The sequence below is a fragment of the Mixophyes fleayi genome, chromosome 3 (assembly GCF_038048845.1).
Source record: "Mixophyes fleayi isolate aMixFle1 chromosome 3, aMixFle1.hap1, whole genome shotgun sequence".
NCBI classification, from domain to species: domain Eukaryota; kingdom Metazoa; phylum Chordata; class Amphibia; order Anura; family Limnodynastidae; genus Mixophyes; species Mixophyes fleayi.
Window position 1 is genome coordinate 194,145,584 of NC_134404.1, and position 27,968 is coordinate 194,173,551.

The following is a 27,968-nucleotide window of genomic DNA, read 5'->3' on the forward strand; positions in this document are numbered from 1 at the left end:
TTCATGGAATGAAACTCACTAAAACAAAGGTAATCTTTTATAACACATAACATTGTTGTATATGGACTTACGCACTATAATTGCCTGTAGCTGCCATGCCTAAATAATGGCTGGGACTGTCAGTAAATACTTTACTTTCAAGCTACTAGACCAACTCTGATTGAGTTGCTGTTAGCATAACCGTAACAAAATTTTCAAGTGAGTAATTAGTTTAGTGAAAATCTATGTAAAATATCTGTAATTAAAAGTCTTTGAGCTACTGTGATGGATCACAGCTGCTACAGAAAGAACCGAGCAGCATCACGTTTTATTTTCTTACATGAAGAAATACAAATCGATTTATTTTGAAATTCTTACCACTGATCAACACTAAAGGGCTGATGCAGCGTTGCTGGCGCAATGGTAAATCACTCTAAAAAACCCCAAAAACTGAAAAATAGCATATTTCCACACATGCAGACCTGTACATATCTAATGCATCTGCCTCCGAATCGGCAGCATATGCAATTGTCATCCTGAGCAGTATGTATTTGGCTTGCAGCGGGTGCAACAGTTGCGCCTCCTAACAGGCTTATATATGTGTTTCTGCAGGTCCACATGAGCTGTATTTGGTCTACGTTAGAACACCCCTTCCCTCCCCTGTCCTGAGTGATGTCACGCAAGATGCCATATGCACACAGGCATACGTTCCACTCCAGCCTCTAAATATTCTGTAATGTCAAATTTAAAAAACAACTGATTGCAAATAAAAAGACAACAATAAATATTCACCTCTTTTTTTTTTAAGATACACCTAAATAACTGCCCATCCCCCCCCCCCCCCCTCCTCCGTGGAGTCAGTTGTCTTCAGAGTTCACAAAATTATTTAATTGGAGTTCCCCTTTGTACAATTTCATTTTTTCAACTGATTTCAAAATAATGTCTATAGATGGTTAGTACATACCACAAGAGCTTCACTGCAAAGAATATTCAAAGCAAATCCTAGAAAAATGTACTGAAAGGCATCAAATCATGGGAAGGATGCAAAAAAATATCATCCCCTAGAGCACCTTCAAGTCCATCATAAAGAAATGGACAGAATCTGGCACAAGTAAGAGTTTGGTTGAATTTGATGTCTTTTTTAAAACTTAATAACTATGTAACGTGTTATTTGTATGTGCTGATCCAGTGCATTTTCCATCACTAACAGTTATGTATTTCAATCATGAAACACTTTAAAATAAGACATGTAACACAAGGGACATAACAGTTTTCCAAATGTAAATCTATATTTCACAAGAGTAACATTTTAGTCTAGGCAGAGATGGGCCACTGCTACTCCAATTCTAGCATATCAAAATCCATTTTGCCTAGTACTTGAGAGCCATAACTTAAAATTTTAGTGCCTGGGGCGAGAAGGAAAATTGTAGCCCTCCATATTAACAAAATGAACCTAAAATATTCATAAACTCCACCCTCCTTCAGTGTTGCGCCCTGGGCAGTCGCCCCTCTTGCACAGCCCTAGATACCACCCTGGTGTACTATCTACATAATGAGAACTTCCATGGAACTGCACCAAGAGTTAACATTAGCACCAAATTGACACACAGTGTACATTTGCCAGAAAGTCCACTCGCTTATATTAATATTACTACTATCAGTATTAATGTGAGCACAGTGTACTTTAAGAATGAGTCATGAATATGTAAAATGAACACACTGAGTATGAGCCATTAACTGGCTTGCTTCTTTTATAGCTGCATTGTAGGTATGGATCGTAGCCCTACATGCAATCATGTCTAATATAGCCGTATGAAAAAAGCACATTTTTCTGTAACAAGAAATAACTAGTAAAAGAATACATTTGTATTACCTTTGCTATTATATCCACTGTTTCACTATAACTTCTACATTTCTTTATACCAGAGTTAGCCAAAAAGTCTTCAATTATCCTGACTCCAATATTGTATCCCCTGTGAATGGCAAAGCAAATTCCTTTTTAGTAACAAAGAATAATAAAAAGCATATGCTTACAATATAGTGGGTGCTGCTAAAAGGTGATACTACGGCATATTATATAAACTAATTGTGGGAAATCACACATTCTAAGAAATCAAGTAGACATAGATAAATATGTTGTCCCCAGATTTCTCCCCAAACTACTAAAAACATTTGATAGCCTTATAAAAGGATCTTGAGTCTGTGTACGCTGTCCATTCAAGCATTCAATAATGCCTCTGTTATATGTTACCAGTTGAGGATAAATGGGACCTACAATTACTCTATCCAATCCGATGTAAGACTGCGCCTGTAGAAACATTTAGGCCTGAAAGAATGGCCAGAGCAATCCAATGTCAGCCTGTGTGACTTATATATCGGGGATTTTTTCAGATAAGTTCACTATGGGCCTCATTTAGAGCTAGGAGCAAAGCATAAAAGGAGCAAATTTGCACCTTGAGATAATCATGTTGCACTGCAAGGGGGAGGTTGTTAAAGTGTGGGAGTAGGTATGTCCCCAACGCAACTCTAAATTGCAGTGTAAAAATAAAGATGTCCAGTATTTGTGTGCTACATGCAAAAGCAACCAGCATTTTCCCGGGCAAAAAAATTGAATAAATGCATTTGCACCCCTTCTTTCGCAAAATAGTTTGTCAAGGAGCAAATTTGCTCCTGTTTTTTGCTTTGCTCCTAACTCTAAATGAGACCCTATGTTTGTTAATAATCATGTTAAGCTTCTTGTGATCCAGCAGAATCCTAGCTGCTACCTGCGGCCCTATCATTCTACACCACACATGGACAAAAACATGTCTTATATATAGTTAAATACAACATGAAAAGTTGTGTCTAGTTCGGTTACTTCTTAACCGAATAAGACAGTGAAGGTAGACTTGAGTGTATGCAGGTGTCTTTACTGCAAGATGATCAGCCCTTCTCACTTTCTCCCACTTTCTACCACAAGGCATTTCTAAAAGTGTATAAATAATAATGTGTGCAGAACATTATTATACATATTTACATTATATTTGCATATAAATACTATGTTATTGTGTTTAGTATATGGATACAGTAACTGAATATTCAGTAATGGATGAGAGATTTTCTTTTAGATTTTAGTCTTAAACAATAAAACTGCAAAGTCATGCGAAAGGTATGGTAATTACAATGGCTTAGTACTAATACAGGACACAGTAAAGCTGCAGATAAATAATAATTATATATGTAGAGGTTACTAATGGATGGCAATAAAAGGCATTCACGAGTGAACAGCTCCCAAATGCCACCATATAAGTAATTTCCTACATAACTGAATATCCATTGTATGCTTATGCTGGGAAATTTTTTTGGGTTCAAATATTAACAGTTTTGTACCATAATTGGAGGCATTATTGCAACGTAATATTTGGCTAATAATTAAATGACAATATAGGTGGCAGCTCTTATACATATTAGCAGATACAAGAGCAGTAAGGAAAGCTCACATTTTATTAATATATTATCATCTCCCAATTCATAAGAGCATGTTTTCTAATGTAATGTTATTATCTGTTTGATCTGGTATTAAAGTTGTTTCTAATCTATATAAATATATATATTGGCAAAACTTTCAAAACCGAGTTATTTTCCTTTAACCTAAAAATGTGCACATTTGGCCTGTGTAATTTGTCCCTAAAAGTTGCCAGTCCTACCCCAACCACACTACACAGCATGAATGAATTGGCAATCATTGCCCCAGACTATAAATTCAATTAAATTGGACTTAAAAACCCAGTGCAGAACAGCATTCAGTGTAAAGGAGAATCAAAAGCGGAGCGCAATAGATTTGAATGACAAAACTTTGCTCCTTGGTGAAAGGGCCTGTTCTGCAGTGAATCTTGATTTGTACAAAAGTTGTTTTTTTTATCTGCAGTCTAGTGTCTCATTATCCATTAACTTCCCTGTTCACTAATACACCTTGGCCACTATTTCTAGTATATTCTCATCACTTTTTTGTCTCCAATCACCTTTATGCTGATGGCATTCAATTCTACATCTCTTCTCCTGACAATCCCCCCCCCCCTCTCGTGTATCTGATTGTCTTCCTGCTATCGCCTCTTGGATGTCCTTACGTTTTCTCAAAATTAACATTGCCAAAACCAAGCTTGTTATCGTCTCTCCTAGATTTTCATCCCATTTTGATCTTTCCATCACTGTCAACAACACTACCAACTCATCTGTTCCCCAACTTCGCTGCCTCGACTTCTTCCTCTCTTTTGCCACCCACATTCAATCTCTTGCCCAATCCTAATGCTTCCAACACTGCAACATCGCCCGCATCCTGCTCTTCCTATCTCAGGACGCCACCAAAACCATTATCCATGCACTCATCATTTCCTGTCTTGATTACTGTAACCTTCTCCTCACTGGCCTCCGCCTCTCCCATCTCACTTCCCTTCATTCTATACTTAACATGGCTGCAATACTTATCTTCCTTTCACGTCACTCTTCTTCCTCCCTTCTATGCCTTACCTTACACTGGCTCCCCTTCCCCTACCAAAGTGTTTCCGAACCCTAGTCCTCAAGTACCCCTAACAGTGCAGGTTTTCTAGGTCACAAGTGAAATAATTAGTGCCACCTGTGGATCTTTCAAAATGTGTCAGTCAGTAATGAATACACCTGTGCTCCAGCAAAGAGATATGGAAAAGATGCACTGTTAGGGGTACTTGAGGATTAGGGTTGGGAAACACTGCCCTACAGAATCCTTTCAAACTCCTCACCCTCACCTACAAGCGCTCGCTCCCACTCCACTACCCAATACATCTCCAACCTCCTCTCCATTCACACTCCCTCCCATTCCCTGTGATTGGCAAATAACTGTCGCCTTTCCTTCACTCTGATCACCTCATCCCACTACAGAATCCAAGATTTTTCTTGGACTGCCCCCTTCCACTGGAATGACCTCCTACTCTCTGAATATTCGACTGTCCACCAAATTTGTGCACCTTCAAATGAGCAATCAAAACGCATCTATTCCTCAAAGTCTATCAACCATCCACCTAATCTTCTCTCTATTCTTGATCTCCTCACCTCTCTCTTCACCTGTCTTTGCTACTCACTCCTCTTGTGCTTGATCCCCTCCTCTGACTCCCTTTGTGCCTCCTATCTGTTTGCCCTCCCTTTAGGATGTAAGCTCTTACAAGCAGGGCCATCTTCCCTCCTGTTTCTCTACCTATTCTTTTGATCCAATGTCACTTTACGACGTTTGGAGTTTTTGGAGTCTTGTTATTATTTGTTTATTGTTCTGTACTGTTGTCCCTGTATGTTCCACTGTCTGTACTCTGTACAGCACTGTGGATACCTTGTGGTGCCCTATAAATACAGGATAATAATAATAGTAATTATTTTTATTCTGTTCAAACAATGGTGCTATCCTAAATGTTGTTTTTCAACCAAAAGACTAAATGAGTTGATATCTGCTATAGGTCATTTTTGTGAAAAAAAATACAAATTCTTCTGTGATTTCCTGAACATTTATTGAAATATAACACAAAAATAAATCTTATAAATAAGGATATTTTTTTCTTAATCCGATAGTTTAGACTGAATTATATTTTTAAGAAATGTTTTAAAACTAGTCTAAAACAATTCCCCATTTCAGTTGCATAACCAATATGGGAATATAATAAAAATTATTATTATTATATGTTATGGGATCTGTTGCATGAAGCAAAAACAGAAATATTAAAATAGATATCAATATATACTTACATTGTATCCAAGTATTTGTTTACTTCCTCATCACTGTCATAATCTTTACACAACTGTGCTACTAATGCTCCATGTGTGAGAACAAAGAGATCTCTACTCTGAAACCAAAAAAGAAATTAGTTTTATTTTTTTTCATACATTTTCTGTTATTATGCAGGCTAGTGTTTTTTTTTCTACTCCAGTCCCTAGCAGCAAAAGGACCCTATAGGCAATTTGCCATCATAGCTAAGTGCATTCTTCATCTTATCTCACTAAGGCCAGTTATCCACTGATGCTAAGATGCTGTGTCTGACTTACATTTTTTACACATGTGCAATGCACGCAATCGTATGTATAAAAAAAAAAGCCCTTCTGTGTCCATAGCCATTTACATTCATATCGGAGTCTATATGTATTTGCGTTTCAGCAGTTATTTTGAATACTGCTTGCTCATATTCATTATGTTTAAAGCATGCTACTGCACTTAAACAGGAACATGCTTTAAACACATTTTCCCATTCATGTCAATGGCCCATTCATTTCATTGGGGTTTTGTGATACATATAGAAAACCCATTGAAATGAATGGACCTCATGGCAGCGGTAATTGTTTTTTCCCCACATAAGTAGAGAATAATTTAATCATTATTTATGTGTAATGAAAGCAGGGACTTCCCCATTTAAATAAATGGGAGTTCTGTGCTGCCTGCTTCTGCTTCCAGCACATATCAACCTTTTATGCATGCACAAATGCATTGGGCCTGATGCTAAGTTGGATGCATGTTGGGCTTATTTTACTCAAAAAATAGCATGTTTATGCCCATATATGCTAGTCATATTAGCATAAACATGCCCTTAATGTACTCGGACAACGTTAGTCCCTTCCCTCTTCCGTAACCTCTCCAGTCTTCAGGAGGTGTAAATGTCAGATAAGTACAGCTTTGGCACGCTCTCTTTTTGGGCGTGCTCAGTGCAAACTTTTGGAATTTAAGCTGCGCAAAGCAATGCAAGTTAAATTCAGCATTAAGTCCATAGTGTTTATAAATGTTTTCACATGTGATTTGCACTTACATTTTTTGATGCAAACACAATGGTAGTGGGTAAGGGTAGTTTAGCATGAACAACATGGTATGGCTCAGTATAATTGATAATCTCATTAGCATGAGTGCATATAGTATTACTACTAGTGTATAATATTTATGTACATGTTATGCCTCTTAATGCTGTGATGTACCCTGCTAATCTCTGATTTTCTGCCTTCAAAAATAAAATTGTCACAAGTCCACCAAGGAGTTTTGTGACCATAGAAATCTCTTCATGTGGCTAATCTCACACTGTTCAGGAATAAATAAAATCACAAGTAATGAAAACACACCTTTTGAAAAATATCCTTTAAATTTCCTTCTGTAAAAAGTAAATTAAATGGAATTTTTACTCATGGAGGCTTAAATATTTTCAAACAGGGTATTTGAAAAATATTTGTCCTTACTGTATTTTTGTTTATATAATTATATATATAAAAATAATAATAAAAAAAAACAAAAGTAAAGAATAGCCTACTTTTTATATCAATGAAGAAAACCGGAAACTACGTCACACATATCTACAAACTCTATTGGTAAATTGCAATGCATATGTTATGGCTGCAGGCAATGTACTTACAATGTTATGTGCTGAGGCAGAGGATGAGATAGCTGGTAAATGCCAATCCTGAAACATTTAAAGATACAATCATTTAGAATATTTATTAGTATGAAAAAGAAAAATTATTAAGCACTGGTTATAAGCACTGAAACAAAGAAGGAGTATAATTTTCCACACAGTTAATGGTGTTCACACAATGCCAATGCTGCTTCCATTTTTATTTGTTAGAGGTGGCTATACCTGGTTATAATATTTAAGTGAGCTCCCCTTAGTACAACAATCTATAGGTATATTACATAAGGCACAGTTACAATATCATCATCATCATCACCATTTATTTATATAACGCAACTAATTCCGCAGCGCTGTACAGAGAACTCACTCACATCAGTCCCTGCCCTATTGGAGCTTACAGTCTAAATTCCCTAACACACACACACACACACACACTAGGGTCAATTTGTTAGCAGCCAATGAACCTACTAGTATGTTTTTGGAGTGTGGGAGGAAACCGGAGCACCCGGAGGAAACCTACACAAACACGGGGAGAACATACAAACTTCTCACAGATAAGGCCATGGTCGGGAATTGCACTCATAACCCCAGTGCTGTAAGGCAGAAGTTCTAACCACTACGCCACCATGCTTCAACAGTGTGTTGTGACTGGCTGCAACAAAAAATTTAATTCAAAGCTACTATGAACAGTTCTGCCATCATTAAGGCACATGCGATATGGGAGGGCAAGTGAGCAGTCTCACACTGGACATGTTCTGAACCTAGTCCATTCTTAGGTGTAGCGTAATAAAATCCACTAATATAACCATTTAAAGGGCAAGTAAAGCCACTAGTGAACATTAACATATATGGCTATGTATTACTCAGCTGCCTAATATATATAAATTGAAGTTTTAATATTTAACTAGATATAACACACAAATAAAACTCGTCAGGTGCTTATTTTTCATAAACATATTAGCGATGAATATGTTTCACAATAAAACTTATATTATCTTAGTTCTAAAGCAATTTATTTCTGAAGTTTAAAAAAAAACAAAAACCAGGGTAATGTCATATATATTAGTCTAAAAAAGAACCTTCTGATCTTTTTGTTATGCCACCAAATCAAGACGTGTTCTCCAAGTTTTGCGTGTACATATCATCATCATCACCATTTATTTATATAGCACCACTGATTCCGCAGTGCTGTACAGAGAACTCATTCACATCAGTCCCTGCCCCATTGGAGCTTACAGTCTAAATTCCCTAACATACACACACAGACAGAGAGAGGGAGACTAAGGTAAATTTTTGATAGTAGCCAATTAACCTACTTGTATGTTTTTGGAGTGTGGGAGGAAACTGGAGCACCCGGAGGAAACCCACGCAAATACGGATATATATAAAAGAAAAAGAAACAAGAACAATAGTATAATTCCGTTTAGATGTTTAAAATACCCATTGTGTGCAGGAAGTTATATAAGAGTTAAAAGTGCCTTATATAAAGGTTTTATTTCTGTGTTTTAGTCTGCTCTGTTTATTGTTGCAGTTGCAAGGTTTTATTCATCTGATTGTATTCTTCTTTTTCACTTAACTAGATCTGTCCACCTTACTCTCTTGCTCGATTACATGGTGGCGCCATGTTAGATGGGAGGAGTTTATATTTAAATAAAAAGCGAGTGACTGCTAGACAGAAATACAGTGCCAATTTCTTAGTTCATACACATGAGCAGGGCCAGTGACCTCACATTAATTAAATTAGTTTAGCGGGCTCTGCGAGCATAGAAGCCCCATAGGCTTGCCAACTTTCAGTATATTATTCTGGGAGATTTATTCCGAACCTCTTTATTAAAACATTTAGGTGGACTAATCATCTCAGTATCTGCTGTTATCTGTACATGCGATCTTGCTGTTGCAAATAAATATCTTGACTTTGACGAAAACAACATACTAATTGTTCATAAACAAGACAAAATCAACACACATCATTTATTGAAGCCGTAAACCTACAAGTTCTAATATTTTTAATAGTCCATGTCAGTTGCCTTCCCCTGCTACCTACAAAATGTAAATAATAAAAGAAATTGAGTGAAATGAAGTTTGAAGGCTATGATGCATTTTTAATGTTTAAAGACTGATTTTGTTTGAGGCACTAACACATATAAGCTTAATTTTATTGCCAATTTACATTTTTATTCCTGTGAGTGGTTGTGTAGGTCTGGTCCAGTGCACTGATAAGTCCAGGGGTCTATAATGCTGTTAAGACACCTGTATCAGATCCTATCAGGACAAATTTCTGGTGCTAACAGCATTGGCACTCACTCCCTCTGTACTTGTGTTTTGTTCACCCTCCCTTAGGATGTAAGCTCATTGAGCAGGGCCCTCCTCCCTCTTGTGTCCTTACCAGCTCTTCTGCTCCATCTCTACCGCATTAGCCTGCTTAGAGCTCCTGAAGAGTCAGTATTTTTTGTTTACTGTTCAGTAATGTAATACCCTGTACTGTCTACTGTTTGTGCATTGTACAGCGCTGCGGAACTCTTGTGGCGCCTAACAAATAAAGGATAATAATAATAATAATAATAATTGGCAGTGCCCTGGTACATATTCTGACAGCCACACTGATGTCTGTGGGTTAGGGCCAGTTAGACAGTGAATCCTTATACCTTACAGCAGGGAAAGAAATAAAAAGAAGAGACTTTGAAATGGACCAAGTAATATGAGACTAAAAATACAATAGTTTCTTCCAGATATATATGTATACTGAATATACATGGCATAATGCACGCCCTACTGTGAATGGATATGGAACCAAGAAGTTCTATAATCATATAAAAGCACAAGTCCGCACTAGTTCATTTGCCACAAATGCGGTGTTACCAAACCAAGTGGATAAATTTGTTTATATTGCTTATCTTTCAGTAGACTGCTATTGTTTTCTAATAATCCATTTATCTACTTAAGCTGGGTACACACTACAGAAATTTCGACCAACTTTTTATGCCGAGCGATTTTACATGCGATCGATGTTCCGATCGCTCGGTCCATGGACTGCATACACACTAGCCTTGTTTAGGACAATAAAGGAAAGCGCAGACGTCCCTTTAGCGACTTTTTACAACCATGTTGTCGTGAGCAATGATTGTAATTTCGTACTCACTGTTGTGGATCGGTCGGAAGTTTATACACACTACACAGCGGAAACGAGATTGGAACGAAAATATTAAACGGTACGACCAACCAAATGAGGCGATAATCGTCCATTTGGGCAGACTTTCGACCATCGTGTCACTGCACACACTGACCCGACTTTTGAATGAGCGGTCGTATGTCGGCTGTTTGAGCCGATTATTGGACGAAAACAGTGTAGTGTGTACCCAGCTTTACAGAGTGCTGCTGTAAATATTTTGAAGCATGTTAATCTTCTCACAATACAATATATTAGCAAAGAAGTGGAAGCTGCTTAAATCAATTTATAGGCCATAACAGGTGCTTGAAAGGGTGAGGTTATCCTGCAAGGAACATACACACAACATTTTTTCCCCCAGCACACTGCTATAGCCAGCAACAGATCTGCCATTTCTACTGTAGATAAAAATGCAAAAGTCTTTGTTGCACACATTTGCAAATGTATGTTTAAGCCATCCGCCACGCCAAGGCGCTTTTGCTAATAGGATGGTCCTACTCTAAACAATGAGAGTCCCATATATTTGGGTCATACATATGTGTTTTTAAATTGAGAGCCAACTTACCAAAGAGGTACCCCAGAAGCCTCCAAACAGCAATTCAGTGCCAGTACCCCCTCTCAGCTACTGACACCAACATGCCTCTCAGACAAATACAGAAGTGGAAGCTGCTCAAATCAATTTATAGGCCATACCAGGTGCTTGAAAGGGTGGGGTTATCCTGCAAGGAACATACACACAACATTTTGACAGGCATGTTGGTGTCAGTAGCTGAGAGGGGGTACTGGCACTGAATTGCTGTTTGGAGGCTTCTGGGGTACCTCTTTGGTAAATTGGCTCTCAATTTAAAAACACATATGTATGGCCCAAATATATGGGACTCTCATTGTTTAGAGTAGGACCATCCTATTAGCAAAAGCGCCTTGGCGTGGTGGATGGCTTAAACATACATTTGCAAATGTGTGCAACAAAGACTTTTGCATTTTTATCTACAGTAGAAATGGCAGATCTGTTGCTGGCTATAGCAGTGTGCTGGGGGAAAAAATGTTGTGTGTATGTTCCTTGCAGGATAAACCCCACCCTTTCAAGCACCTGGTATGGCCTATAAATTGATTTGAGCAGCTTCCACTTCTGTATTTGTCTGAGAGGCATGTTGGTGTCAGTAGCTGAGAGGGGGTACTGGCACTGAATTGCTGTATGGAGGCTTCTGGGGTACCTCTTTGGTAAGTTGGCTCTCAATTTAAAAACACATATGTATGGCCTAAATATATGGGACTCTCATTGTTTAGAGTAGGACCATCCTATTAGCAAAAGCGCCTTGGCGTGGCGGATGGCTTAAACATACATTTGGAAATGTGTGCAACAAAGACTTTTGCATTTTTATCTACAGTAGAAATGGCAGATCTGTTGCTGGCTATAGCAGTGTGCTGGGGGAAAAAATGTTGTGTGTACAATAGATTAGCGTCTGGCCAATTGGCAAGGGATAGGTAGGATAACATTGACGGCCATAGTAATGGTATTGTCACTCAACACTTACCCCAGAATTATCATATTAAACCAGTGCCAGGTTCCAGACTGGCTTCCTCAATTTTATAATCCAATATAAAAAGAAGACCAGCACATCTTCATGTGTCTAAAGTAATAAATGTGGTACATAAAGAACAGCAACGTTTCAGACCTAACTGGTCTTTTGTCAAGCTGGACAGTGCATATAGGAGCACTGGTCCCGTCCTCCTTCATGCAAATGTACAAAATGGGCAGCAAAAGTGTGATGAATTTCATGAATATGATTATTACGCTGGGTACACACTACAGGGTTTACAGACGATTATCGGGCCAATCACACGGTAAATGAGCGGTCTGCCCGATATCACATTAGTGTGTATGTTTCAACGATGAATGATTATCGTTCCAAAGCACATTGTATCATTTGATTTCATTTTTAAAGTAGACTAAAATTCTCATTCCACGATGGATCTATGTCATGCCAATTTTGCACTCAGGACTGAAAAGATCGTGACTCTGCACTCAGCATAGAGATCTATGGACACTGCTGTCCATAAATCTCTATGCTGAGTGCAGAGTCACGATCTTTTCAGCCAATGAATATGACTGTGTTCAGATGAATTGGTATGCTGATCAGGACTTCTTTTTTTCAGTCGTTGGTAAAATCATTAAGGATATCGCATCAGGAGACATTTTGTAGAGTGTGAACCTAAACCAATTTAGCACTTAATTGCTCTATAAACTGATAGCTGCTAGTACTAGTTACATTTGATCCAGTGGTAAAACTTCTGTTGTTGCTTGAGCGCAGCAGCCATGGGGCTCGGAGGTGAGGTGAGTCATTTTCCTGCTGTCCCCACTCTGTTATTCTGAGCATGCAAGGGGTCCACCCACATACCTCCCAAATGTCACGATTTTGGTGGGACAGTCCCGCCAGTGGGAACTTGGGAAGTACAGTATCTTCTGTTAACAGCTGCTCGACATAGCACAGGAGAGCTGGTGCAGCGCAGTGTTTGGAGGGGAAGGGAGTTATTTAAGGGGCAACCTAGTGCTTTACAGTGCTAAGCAGCCCTCTGAGGGCATGGCCATGACCACATCCTAATGTGGCCACGCAACCGACAAGTCCACGCCCTATGTCTCGACGCTGAGGCTGTAAAATTTCAACTGAGAAATTTGCTATGGGGCCTAGCGATGTAGTGTCCCACCCTGGATTCCATCACATATATACCAAGAGAAACTCACCAGCAGAACAATTCATAAATTGAAAAATATATTTGCGGACTAAGATACTGTATATACACAGACATATTTATCAGCATGGCTCATAAATTATCATATTAACTTAAAGGGATTACATTTTTGTAGTGTGGTAAGCACATGAAAAGTTAAAGAAATTGATTAAATTACTGTACTTTGGATGTACTGTACTTCTTAAATGAAGGCCTCATATGTGTATGTCTACCAAAATGCATCCATATTTAGATTTTAATGTATATTACAAATGCAGCCGCTTAATCCTGTACAGGCTTAATGGGGGTGAGCAAGCATAAATTTAGTACAGTAAGTCTGTGTACACTGTACATAAGTGTAGCAGGCCCCCTGGGAGACATCTCTTAGATTTATATTAGTCTTAGATTTGCTGGTACAGAAGGCATGGTGTAAAGGTATGTGATGATGATGATAACACCAGCAGCACTATCATGCGGCTTCAGATTGGCAGTTTGTGTATTGAACCTTCCAGCTGAGTACTCTATTCATAAAGCATTCATGGCTATATTTTGTTAATGTGTGGCCTAAGTGTGTCTATTCAGATTTCTTTTTTGTCATTTCCCTTCGGACTATTGCAGGTTTCAAATCCATCTTATGCTAGCTGTGGATTGAAACTGAGCTAAACACAATCAAAGGAATTTTTTTTGCATGTATGGATTACGATCGATCAAAGAACACAGAGATCACAACACCATATCTTGTGTGTATAGAAACTGTTCTGTTTATTACAATCAAGATTACACATTCTTATAGCACTCTGGAACTTTTATAGCATGTATGTAGGTGTTATATCTTTTTGCTCTTATAGCAAAAAGATATAACACCTGACATTATATGTCTAAAATAATTGTGGTATAAATCTGTCATTATGATTTTAGCCTTTCAAAGTAAGTTTCAAAACATTACGAGCAACAACGTTATCTAAAATAAACTATTTCTTGTTAGCGCTTCTCTTATCTACTATTTTAACATGTTCCACTTATTTCTTGGAACATTGCCACATGCTCATTATTTTAACTTGTTAACTTCTACAATATATTTAAAGCAATCTTAAAAGGCACAACACATGTTATTAGATGACTTCTATATTCTAATTTCTCACAGGAAAGATCTCAATTCTATGTGTAAATCAGTAAATAACAGATGTGAGGGAATTTCATAAAATTTTTTTTGATAGAAGTGTAATTCAAATTTATTAATGACACTGTCAAGACACTTATCTCTCTTGTGTACATAACACTTCATTACTATATTGTGTACAAGTAGGGTAATGTGACTTTCACATCTTTTACAAACACGGTTGAGTCTTTTATCTACGCTGTCATTGAACGGAAGTATACACATTTGTACACCTGAAAAGAAATACTACTGTTTTTTGTGTTGGATGTGCAGCTTAAAATAAAAATTTAACAGCGCATTGTTTGCAACAGTATTTACATGTATGTTCTGACTAATTAAGGAAGCAACATGCATCAAACTCTACATCAGACACATGATTGCAATTTTACATTGGGAATGTAGGCACTTTTTTTTACTTTGTTGCTATTGTTATTGTTACTAATATAAAAGTGTACTAAGGGCTGTCATTGGTGAAACAACATTCTAGCATCTTACAAATACCACTTAAACAGAGCACAGCCAACATAAATAAATTGCTCAGAATAGATAAAGTGTTAATAAATTGGATACACAGATGGAATAAGACATATAACTCAAATCAAAGGTGAAATAATATTATAAATACATAGAGAAGCACTTTCTGTTCACTGTATAATAAAGAATAATTAAAGGGAATTTAATAATATATAAGAATAGCATAGTGGTACGAAGATTTCGACCATATAATTATTTATTCATATATAGCTATTTATTTGAATTCTTAAGAACTGATGTATTAAATCTGTTCTTTTGATTTTATTTATTGGAGGTTATAATGTCAATTGTACATTTGAAGAAAGTAATATATAGGAAAGTACCTTTCAATCTAATGCTAAATCTGTATAAATCTATTACTTACTCTGGTACATTGAACTTTGATTAAGTATTCTTATATTAATATTTAGGGATTGATTTTGTGTTGAATGTAAAATATTCCATTTGTGTAATATCCGTCTGCACACTTACATTTCCTTATCTGTATTTTTAGTTGTATGCTTCTGAAGTGATAGGCGTGCCACCAGAGGACATGACGTGACCATTCCACAAATAGTGTGAATATGTTCCCAAATGTGGCCATGCCTCATCTTCCTGATTCAAGAGGAGGGCAATACTGAGAAGTATTGTAGTAACTGATAGTGACTCCATCTGCGATCCTCTACTGAACCTCAATCTGTTCCATTATTGGCTAATAGCAATCGTGTTCCTGTCCTTTCGCTGAGTTCTGATTGGCTGCCGAGTTCAGTAACGGCATGAAAACAAGGCTGGTATCAATCAAGCTGATAGCAGTTGAGAGACCAGAACTGAGATGGATTGTGGATGGAGATGCGTAAACTACCACTAGCCACCAAGGAATGAGCTCTGCACTTTCAACAGAGACTGGGTAATATATTGTAAAATGACAACAGGGACTGGGCTTGATAGGGCACACTTTTTGATGTGGAACTTGGCAAGGGACTGAACTATATAAAGCCAGCATTTGAACAATATACTGTTCACAGGGCTACCAGGAACTGGACTCTGCGGGCCTGAGTCATTAAGGAAAGCAAATCATAGAAAAATGGAGTAACTATGCACATGGGCAAAACCACGTTGTATTGGAGGGAGGTAAATTTAAAATGTGGGTACAGATTTACAGTTTGGCTAGGGCATGTCCTAGATCAACTTTACATTTCAGTGCAAAAAGCTATAAAGTATTTGTGTGCTACATGAAAACACAGCTAGAGTTTAACTTATGCGCAAAATAATAAACTAATTTCCACCCCTTGCATTGTAACATGGTTTGTCCAGGAGCAAACTGAATCCTTTTTTTTTTTTTTTTTTTTATTTTTTTACTTTGCTCTCCTTAATGACTCAGGCCCTGTATGATATATTGGCTGCCCGACTCATCTTTCTCTCACGCCGCTCCTCCTCTGCCTCCCCTCTCTGCCATGCCTTACACTGGCTCCCCTTCCCCTACAGGATCTTTTTCAAACTCCTTACCACCACTTACAAAGCTCTCTCCCTGTCTACTGCCCCCTATATCTCTAACCTCCTCTCCATTCACACCCCTGCCCGCTCCCTGCGCTCGGCCAATGACCGTTGCCTCTACTCTACTCTGATTACCTCTTCCCACTCCAGAATCCAAGACTTCTCCCGTGCTGCTCCTCTGCACTGGAACGACCTCCCTCGCTCCATCTGTCTCTCACCCAGTCTGTGCTCCTTCAAACGAGCACTTAAAACTCACCTGTTCCTCAAGCCTACCAATCATCCTCTTAACCCTACCTTCTTGCTCCTTCGCTAACCTCCTTCTCTCGTTCCCCCTCTCTCCCCTAGCCCCGCCTTTCTCTCCCTTACTTTAATGGCTCCCTTTTGTGCCTGTTTGTTCACCCTCCCTTAGGATGTGAGCTCGTATGAGCAGGGCCCCTCTCCCCTCCTATCTCCATACCTGTTCTTCTGCTCCGTCTTTACCCACAGGTCTGCCCGGAGTTTCTGAAGTATTGGTACTTTGTGTTTATTGTTCTGTACTATGTCACCCTGTATGGTCTACTGTTTGTAATGTGTATGGTGCCGCGGAAACCTTGTGGCGCCTAACAAATAAATGATAATATTAATAATAATTGGGCCATCAGGAGTTAAGAACTATTGGGTACATTTGCCGTCACAGAATATGTATCTGTGAAGACACCGGGTTTTCTGGCCCTATTCTACACACTTCACTCTGGCTGGCCACCCACGGGTGCCTACCTATGCCAGGGAAGTCTACCCAGTACCTTCTAGGATTCGTATAGTCACTCAGGCAAATGCAGTTAGAAAGTAAATACATTTATTGTAATAAAAATCACTAGATTATTATGTACACACAGTAAATAAATGCCAGACAGGTTTACTACATCATCTGTACCTTACCCAACTAGCTTAAGGAGTTACAGTCACCGGCTGTCCAGACTTGACGACCCATGGATCTCTCTCAGCTGCATATCTAGACTCTTTTAGAGACCAACAACTCACAACCAGATCTTGCACCTTCCATGAATGAAATCCAAGAATGAACATCTCCTCCCCTCCCTGGAGTGGCTCCTTATATCTAGGGTCAAATTTCCACAGTGCTTTCCCGTCCCTCGACAAACCCCTGGGTCTCTCTCTCTTTAAACATTGGTAGGTCCTGGATCAGGGGGTTGGAGGGGAAAGGTGAAATGAGCTGTGCTTCCACAGAAGCCCCCTGCTGGGACGCAGACAAAACACTTGGACTAGTCCTATGGAGAACAATGAATACTAATTGGCTTCCCTCACCTCCAAAGTTAAGGTAGCAGTCAGTCCCTCCTAAAATTAACCCCTTACACTACTTTGTGATGTTACAGGGTCCCCAGCTGTTCCATGCTTCCTGTAGGGGAAGGAGAATGAATGCATCTCCAGCCCCCTCACCTGTATCCTGGACACCACCTGAACTTTACCCATTACCCACCCAGCTTCACTTTAAGGACAATGAATAACAACCTCACTGCCACATCATCAATATACAATACACAATATACATATTTACAATGAGCTACAATGTACACTTATCCACATGTAATTAGACACTACAGTGGTATTCTGTTGAGCTGGGGAACAAAAGCAAGGGCTATAAGAAGTACATGCTATAATCCATATTTTGAGAGAAACGATAAACAGGCTGGTTACGGTGTTATCAAACTCGTTTCGTCACAGCATCATAGTGTACATTGGCCATTAGTGACTGAACTCAGTAGGGTACACTTGATTACCAAAGACTCAATAATATACTGTACACTCAGCCACTCAGAACTGAGCTCTGAACTGTATTGTACACTGGGCCATTAAGGACTGAGCACTGCATTGTACAATGGGCCACCAGGCACTGGGCTCTGTATAAAAAACTGGCAAGGAAGTACAAAGCACTGTATGGTATTCTAGCCATCTGGCAATTGTCTTGTACTGACTGTCGTTTCTCCTGTGGGTATTACTTATTTGCTGAATATTTAGCGAACTGGGAATGATTCACAAATGGATTTGCCAGCAAAGTTGGCTTTAGTGTATTCACCTATCTCTAGCATCATCTGTATGCAGTTTGTATAATAACTTTCAAGCCACGTAAAGACAGGCGGAATGCCAAATCATAGTTTGCCCTGCAACTTCTTCACAGCAGCTGCAGCATGAGAAAACCACTGGCAGTGCAAATAATAATGTAGTGACATTTATTTTTGAACAGATAATTATTTATATAGTGGCTACATATTATACAGCATTTTGAGAATACTTAACCATTCACATCAGTACCTGCTCCAGTGGAGCTTACAATTAACTATATATTGGTCTTAATTCCATCAATCCAATTAACCTACCAGTATATCTTTGGAGTGTGGGAGCAAAACTGGGTACCCAGAGGAAGCAAGTCAACAATCAGATGTTTGCAGAATCATAGCTGTGTACAGCGTCGGACTGGCCCACCGGGACACCTGAAAAATCATTTGTGGGCCCCGTTGCCTTACGGCCACACACCCTTTTAAAAGTTGGCGGAGCTGCCCCTGGGGACCCGTTTATTTATTAAATGGGAATACTATTTAATGTTGGGGCTGGAGGAAGGCCTAAGTATTAATTGTGGGTCCTATTTATTTAATGCCGGGGCTGGTTGGAATTTTCTAAATGTACCTATTATTTTTTCCAAATAGGGCCCTCAACATTCCAGGATCCAGACAAGCCGAAAATAAAGAAACCAGCAGCCACAGGTGGTAAAAGTGACAAGAACAGGTAGGACAGTCTGTCAAATGTTCTGAGTCTAGTGCAGGCTTGGCTAACCTGTGGCACTCCAGGTGTTGTGAAACTACAAGTGCCAGCATACCCTTCCAGCAATAAGCTGCTATATATTGGCAAAGCAAAGCTAGGGCTTGTACTTTCACAACACCAGGAGTGCCACAGGTTAATCAAGCCTTGTCTAGTGGGACAATCCCGATTTTTGGTGACTGTTCTGCCCAATCTAAGGGGCAGGTCAACACTGTGTACTCTTTATATACACACTACATTCTTTATATACTACACTATGGTGCTAGGTGTCCTTAGTGAGCTGACCACTCCCCCTCTAGTGTCTGGTCACGCCTCTATGATGGCTGGCCACACCCTCTCTGGTGGGCCCCTAGCGTTGCAGTCCCCTGGTGGGTCCTTCATGTCCCAGTCCGACACTGGCTGTGTAGAGGGGGTGAGTATTATTTTTTCACTATGTACTACCCACTGGCTGTACATAGTTATTTATTTTTTGTCTTAGATGAGAGCACCTTTAAAAAAAACATTATTATGCTGCACAGAATCAAAGGAATACACGAAAATATATGAATGCTGACTAACTTCTTGAGTGCTCATTAACTGACAGGGAGGTGAACAAGCTAACAAGGAGAAAGGCGTGTCAGCATCTGCTATGACTGCTTGAAACTTACCTTTATCCCTGTAACATGAACCACGATCAGTCCCCATACCGGATAGTGTGCCCCAACTAATACCCGATATTACACGGGTTAATGGAAGGTAGCAATACACTTTTAGAATCACTTATCCTGTCTGGGACAGCCTGAGACCAATTTGTCTTATTACATTGACAAACATGGATGGATACTAAGGTCGTCTATGGTATTGTTTGAAATAGCATATAATTAACCAATAAGTCAGCACTGTGTCCTTTAGGATACATATGATTTGTATTACATGGCTGCATTTGAAGAGCACTAAGGAACAGTTTAACATATAGACAGATCACTGTGCTAAAGCATTAATGAGTTCATGCCAACAATATACTATTTAGACATCTGCCAGTTTATTGAGGGACCAAAGTGCATAGAATTTTAAGAATTCATTTATTTGACTGCGCTGTGTCCTGATAATATACTGTAGCTGGAGGCGCATTGGTAAACTACACCTTAATGTGATGGGGATCGGTGTAATACATAGCACAGCAAAGGTGTACAGAGAGGTCACGTTAATGCCATACATGCCCACTTTTAAGATTTCTCCCTCCGCCATAGCCACACCCCCACTGTTTTAAAAGCGAAATTCGCAGCATTGAATGGAGGGGGCGGAGCTTAACGATGCGTTCACTGCCGTGAATTTCACCAAATTTCGGGAGTTTTCGCTTACTCTTCCGGGAGTCCTTGAGGACTCCCAAAAATTTGGGAGCCTCCCGGGAATTCCAGGAGAGTAGGCAGGTATGGTTAATGCAATTGGCAACAAAATAATTAATTGGGCTCATGGATCCTGTTTCTGACATTATGATTGCATGATGTCTTTTTATGCAAGTGTGACTCGTGACAACTGCAGCCAAGGGAACACACCTTAGGGTTATTATCCCAAATACCCTTAATTAATAAGAATATCTATTTTCTTTTGACAAGGAGTCACTGCTCTTTCCTTTAAATTCACACTTCTCATATCTATATCACTTTTTGATTGGTTTAAATATTTCGCCTAGCTCTGGTTACCAACTTACTATTTTAAATGCTTTAAACATCATTAAAATGCAGTCAGATGCACTCACCACCTAGGTATAGGGGTTTACATCTAGCAAGGGCTGGCTTGTGAGCCACACCCAAATGTGCCTTAAATAGGCTTGATGGACAGCTGCGTGGCAATATAAATGCCCATATATGTATACAAAACAAAAAAGACCGTTGTCAGCGCTTATCCTTCACACTGCATATCTGTGTGTATCTAGCAAAATGAAAACATTTTGATCAAAACATTTAAGCCTGCATCCGAGCGTCAAGGGTACCTCATTCTCTGCAGGTCCTACACTGACCTATATGCTTTAAACACCATTAAAATGCAATTAAAATCAGATGCACTCACCTCCCATGTATAGGGGTTTATATCTAGGAAGGGCTGGCTTGTGAGCCACACCCAAATGTGCCTTAAATAGGCTTGATGGACAGCTGCTATGACAATAAGGCAATATTTTGAAACAAAGCCAGAGAAAAAAAAGCCTGCGTTCGGTATATCCCACATTATATATGGTACCAGCTGCTTGGCAATATAAATGCCCATATATGTATATAAAACAAAAAAAGACAGTTGTCAGAATTGACCCAGTTTCATACCAGAAATTTACTTCAGGATTTTTTTTAATTGAGGTTCACCTAATAAGACAGTTAAGCAATGGTGTTGCATAATGGTGCGCACTATTACCGTTTATACAGTAATTTTAACCCAGATATCTGCTTGCGGCTCCCTGAGTCACGAGCAAAAATCAGCATTATAAATGACTGTGCTAACAGTAATAATGCGCACTATTACTGTAATAATGGTAATAGTACGCAGGCCAGGCCGCGTTACTTTCGAGAGTAACGCGGTAAATTGAATTCCTCCTATGTGTCCAATTCTGTTCTTTTCAGAATTCAGCTGGAAGGGGTCAAAGGTTGACATGGTCTGAAAAGATGTATTCTTAGTGGCAGAAAGACAAACTTATTTACCTTCAGGTTTAAAGAACAAAGATCAAGCTAAACAAAGTGGAGTGAGATTTACGATGCCACCACTTATATCAGTGTTGGTGTATGTATGTTGTTTCTTTATCTCAAGGTAGCCAATGTTTATTAGAAACTTCTTTACCATATTAGGAAACTGTAAATAAGAGTACAGATGATTACATTGTGTAGCAGATGTTGCTAAAATATTTAAAAGCTTGTTATTGTATGCACAACGACACTTCTCTCTACTTGAGAAGTGTCCACATCTGATGTGAAAGGAATAAAGACTTCATATTTACTTCAGAAGACTTGAAAATACTTTTTGACTTTTTGGGGGGTATTCAATTGACGGCGTGACGGCGTGATCATGCGCAGCAGCTCCGTTTCGCCAGCGCTGTCCTATACAGCAGCCGCGGCGCTGTCTAAGAAGCATCTGCGGCGGTGCTGTATACAATACAGCACCGCCGTGGACGCTTCTTTGACAGCGCCGCGGCTGCTGTATAGGAGAGTGGCCACTTAGTTAACGCAGGGGGGGTTACTAGAGACTCAGAAACCCCCCCTGCGTGCGCCACTGCGTTAATATGGTAACTACTCACTGAATTTCAGCTCGTGGCTCCCTGAGCCGCGAGCTGAAATCCAGCGATTAAATTACTGTATTAACGTTTTTTACGCGCAGATTACCGTTAACGGTAATATTTTTAGAGTGCTCGATTTACGGCGATCACGCCGTCAATTGAATACCCCCCATAATGTCACTCTGTATTATAGCAATGAACTCTGTTGTACATGGAATCTTCTAGTTTCTTCTCATGTTGCATGCAATATGTGTTCTGTCTGTATGCTAATTTAACTATAAAATTTAATATAAAGTTATTGTTAGACAAAAAACTTCCCAGTGTGTGCCTATGGACAGTGTGTGAAAGGGTATACTGCAACAGTATTTAGTAGAGAGACCCTCACAGCTAGAAGGTTCCAGAATGTGGCTGTAATGAAGCCTTACAAATAGGCCAAGCAGAGCATTTGTTCTTATCACTTTTTATCTAGGGAAGCTGAGAGGGATCAGTCTCAGTAGCAGGATGACATGGGCTTGACAACTCTGTCGAGTTGGGGAGAGGCTAGGGGTATATTTGCTAAATTGCGTTTTTGAAAAATTGGAGATGTTGCCTATAGCAACAATCAGATTCTCGCTGTCATTTTGTAGAATGCACTATATCAGTGTTTCCCAACCCTAGTCATCAAGTACTCCCAACAGTGCAGGTTTTCCAGGTGACCAGTGATATAATTATACCACCTGTGGATCTTTCAAAATATGTCAGTCAGTAATGATTACACCTGTGCTCCAGCAAAGACAGATGGAAAACATGCACTGTTAGGGGTACTTGAGGACTAGAGTTGGGAAACCGCACTAAATAAATGACAGCTAGAATCTGAATGGTTGCTATAGGCAACATTTCCCCTTTTTCAAACCTGCAGTTTAGTAAATATACCCCTTACAGAGTTAAAAGACTTGTGTTCCCTGTGGGCAGGGTGATTAATGCTGGACATTCTCTCATTAGATTAGTGATAGAGATCGCCAAGGGAATATTGTTTGTTTTTGTGAAAGTTGTCTGCCATTCTGACAAATAAAACAGATAGCTAATATATCAGATTTACGTTGTGAGTGTGATCTTGAAGGTGACAGTGACATTGTTGGATTTTTAGAGAAGCCAGATTCCACATCCCACCTCCCCAAATAGTCAAATTGGAGGAAAAGTTAAATGAACTGTGGCAAGTGATTGCTACACAGCAAGCATAAGTGCTGCAACTGTTCAGAAGGAGACTGCACGGCTGTTGTAAGCACAGCTGAATATTTTGATACTTGTACAGTTGGACAAGATAGTAGAGCACACACCTGTTTTTCAGAAAACTATGCCAGCAAACGATGTTGAAGCATACCTGATGGCATTTAAACGGGCCTCTAAATCTGCAAAATGGCCAGAAGAGAAGTGGGCTGAAATTCAAGTGCTATGTTTATGAGGCGAAGCCGAACAAGTTTACATGGATTTAGGTGAAATAGAGATATTGGACTATCAAGAATTGAAACTAGAGATTCTGGCTCAGATTGGAGTTATGGTCCTGGTAGAGTTCAACAATTACATGAGTTTGAAAGAGTGAAAACAATCAGACTGCAGTTATGTGATTTTTCTAAACTCCTTAATAAATGGCTCCGACCTGAAAATAATTTGCCAATGTGAATTGTCAAGTTTCTAACAATAAGAGAGTAAATCGCCAGTGCAAATCGTCTAGATGTTAACAATAGTTCTTCAAAGACAGGTTGTGCAAGGTATCCCACAAACATTTGGCACAGTTGAGGAGAGATTTGGCGCTATGTAACAGACAACATTAGTGTTCCTGACTAAGCCCATACTACATTCAAAATGGAGTTATATGGCCAATCGCCCAGAGAGGGCTTCAGAGCGAAAAATAAGTGGCCCAGAATGCACAAATGTGAGTTACATATCGGCCTAATATCCAACATTACAGGAACCAGTGGACTGTAGCTGTAACTGTATGGTACTGGCCCAGTTTAGCTTTGGACCCATGAACCCAGCACTGCTGCAACAATGCTAACCACTGTGCCACCTTACTGTCCCTCTATCTAATAGTTTAACACCTATTTCTATCCAAAGCTAGGAAATAGTGCTGTACCTATGATTATCAACTGCCTGAAGCCAAGCACTCATCTTAAAGCACAGGGGTATCACTTATCACTCTACTCTGCTCCTCAGGCTCACCAGAGAGTGTGCCTGCTTGGCCAATAATGGAGTGATGTCACATATCCAATTCGATAATTTCATTAGTAAGCTTAGTTTAGAATCTGCTGTTCAGTGTAGCCCTGCAATATGGACTTTCCTCAAAAGTTCTGTTAATGATCATTTCTTGAGCATGCATCTTGGATGATAATTGATTGTAAGGGTTATGTGGTGACTAAATGATCTCTGCTTTGAAGAATACAACCAGTTGTGAAATACCTAAATCAGTATCCCAGTTTTAGTGTCTCAATAAATGTGTGTAAATCTGTGCGTGCATGCTGTGCAAGCAGTAAATGGAAGCTCTCACATGACTGGTGTGAGTCTCCTATGCCCATCAGCTTTCCACAATGTATGCTTTGAATTACTGCCTGAATGTCAATGTATTCATAATTGATTCATGTTTGTCTCACAAAACTTCCTTTGTCTGAAATGTAGTATGTCTAAATGTTTATATTTGTATAGATCCACAATGTGTCCATTCATTGAGCATACTGCAATTTCCACTACAGCAGACATTTTTATCTCAAAATATAGGTTTATTTCATACAGTAACTTTAAGGTATATATGGTGCAAACGTCAGCTGAAGTTTATTTTTAAGAGCAGCCACAGGTTTTGTGCTCAGATACAATTGTGTACTCACTCAAAACATTCATACAAACTAACCTGTGGTAATCTGAAATGGCATTTCAGGCCATTTAGTCAAATATCAAACTTCACAATAAGTATTACACACTTACAGGACAGATTGTACTCTGGACATATACAGTTTAGTAAATACGTTTAAGTTATACCAGGTACAGCATTAAATTGAATAGCACATTAAAAAATAATTTCACCCAAAACGGAAAATTAATCTTTGGGTGGAAAATTCTATATACAACCTGGCTGCAAAATAACTAATGGTGGACTAATGCTCAGGATATCTGGATGGACCACCGATAATTTCTGCGTGCCCTTTGCTGCACTCCACTCTCCAGCATTTTCCTGCTCGAAGTACAGTATGTTGTCAACCAAGAATATACTATCTATCTGAAGAAAACACTGGAGAGCCAGGAGCAGGAGGAGTTCAGTGAACTCTACCACATGTTCCTGCCAACCCAATCTTTTATTCAGACAGTCTGTTGTCTACCAATGTAAGTATGCAGGGAAAAGCAGAAAATCAACAGTTATGCCAAAGGCTTTAGGAAGCCCACTACATATCCTATACACTGGACAATGGTAAGTAACCTTTTGGGACTGGATTTTACTTTCACCCAAAATTGTTCAAGGTAATTTTTTAAACACATTCTCTGTGCCATGGTTATTAAATCACTGAGTCCACCAATTTCTGGAATTGTGCAGTTTAATTGACTTGCAGTTGGTTGTCTGTTTTGCATTAACACACAGATATCACAGTCCTAGTGTATGTGCTTCCCCCCTCTGTTGCTCTTTGCTGATGTGATTTTTTCCTCCGAGTTCTATGCTTTGGAAGTATTAGCAAGTGGAGCTGTCTTGGTCACTGGAGCCGCTGTCAAATATGCCCCAACAACATACTTGACAACTCTCCCGGAAAGTCCGGGAGACTCCCGAAATTCTGGTCAGTCTCCCAGGCTCCCGGGGGAGCTTGCATTTCTCCCGGATCCAATATTTCACAGAGAATCGCGTCATTTGTATGTTTTCGCGGGGGGCGGGGCCAAAATGACGCGATTGGCCTCGCCCCGCCCCCTCCAGTCTCGCCCCCAACCCCCGGAAGCAAGTTTCCGGGAGTTGGCAAGTATGCCCAACAATCACCTCTCTTTCAAAGTCCCTAAGACCATGCTAGCGATAATTATAAGCAGGGCTGTACTGCATTTTTATAAATGGCCCTGACAATGCTTGGATGTTGTTTTCTTAATTATCGCATGAAATCACACCTGTGGGGAAAACCTTGCTTATGATATGCTTCGTGTCCATCATTTACACAGTTGTTTTTATTTTTTTATCCACTATCAGTATTTCTCATCATCAGCATCATCATCACTGTCCTGTTCACAAAGAGTGCATGTACATTTTAAATATGTTTCAATTTTAAAAATTGCATTTTTCTCAAATATTTGTCATTATACAGTTATTTAAGATTTGCTAAATATACTTTTTGGCTCTTTAAGAACATAACATATTGCCCACACTCCCGGAATGTCCTGGAGACTCCCAAATTCTGGGTAGCTCTCCTGGACTCCCAGGAGAGCAGGCAATTTTTCTGCATCTTGCCTTTCAGGCGCCTCAGTGACGCGATTCACAGCGCCCTACCCAATCTGCGCTCTCATCACTTCCTCCCCCTCTGGGATCTCCAGGAGGGCAACAATACAAAGTTGGCAATTATGGGATATAGCAGGTTTATTCAGGTGCTCATGTAGAGTTGGAAATACAGTGAGCCTGATTCATTAAGGAGTAAAGCAAAAAAAATGAATAACTTGGCAAAACCATGCTGCATTGGAGGGGGAGGTCAATTTAAAAATTGGGGACAGATTTCTAATTGGGTAAGAGCATGTCCTAAGTCAACTTTAAATTTCAGTGCAAAAATAAAGCTATCAAGTATTTCTGTGCTACATGAAAAAACAGAAAGTATTAACCTGCAATTTATGCTTACTGCTAAATTAATTTGAAAGATAAGGTCTCCATATCCATCTCTGCTTTTTATGGGCATAATTTAATATTGTACTGTTTATACCAGGTATACAACACATACAGATGGAGAAAGTTTGAGACAAACAAGTAACCATCATCATCATCATCACCATTTATTTATATAGCGCCACTGATTCCGCAGCGCTGTACAGAGAACTCATTCACATCTGTCCCTGCCCCATTGGAGCTTACAGTCTAAACTCCCCAATATAGACACAAACTCACACGCATACAGAGAGGGAGACAGACAGACAGGTAGAGACTAGGGTCAATTTTGATAGTAGCCAGTTAACCTACTAGTATGTTTTTGGAGTGTGGGAGGAAGCCGGAGCACCCGGAGGAAACCCACGCAAACACAGGGAGAACATACAAACTCCACACAGATAAGGCCATGGTCGGGAATTGAACTCATGACCCCAGTGTGGTGAGGCAGAAGTGCTACCACTACGCCACCGTGCTGCCATCATCATCATCACCATTTATTTATATAGCGCCACTAATTCCGCAGCGCTTTATAGAGAACTCCCTCACATCAGTCCCTGCCCCATTGGAGCTTACAGCTCTATTGGTTTTCATAAACACTGATTCTGGCAGCCAATCAGATAATTGTACACCTAACTGGCCGCAAAAGC

General features: G+C 39.5%; 1 protein-coding gene across 2 annotated transcripts in view; it reads right to left on the reverse strand.

Annotated features, from left to right (window-relative positions):
- TRAPPC3L (trafficking protein particle complex subunit 3L) overlaps window positions 1-27,968 on the reverse strand; it is a 135,939-nt gene that overhangs the window by 67,238 nt on the left and 40,733 nt on the right. For both annotated transcript variants that reach the window (XM_075200643.1, XM_075200644.1), the window contains exons 2-4: window positions 7,365-7,412; window positions 5,725-5,822; window positions 1,853-1,952 (exon numbers count right to left, since the gene is read on the reverse strand). In XM_075200643.1, coding sequence (XP_075056744.1) covers window positions 1,853-1,952; window positions 5,725-5,822; window positions 7,365-7,412 — 246 coding nt within the window. The remainder of the gene's footprint in view (window positions 1-1,852; window positions 1,953-5,724; window positions 5,823-7,364; window positions 7,413-27,968) is intronic.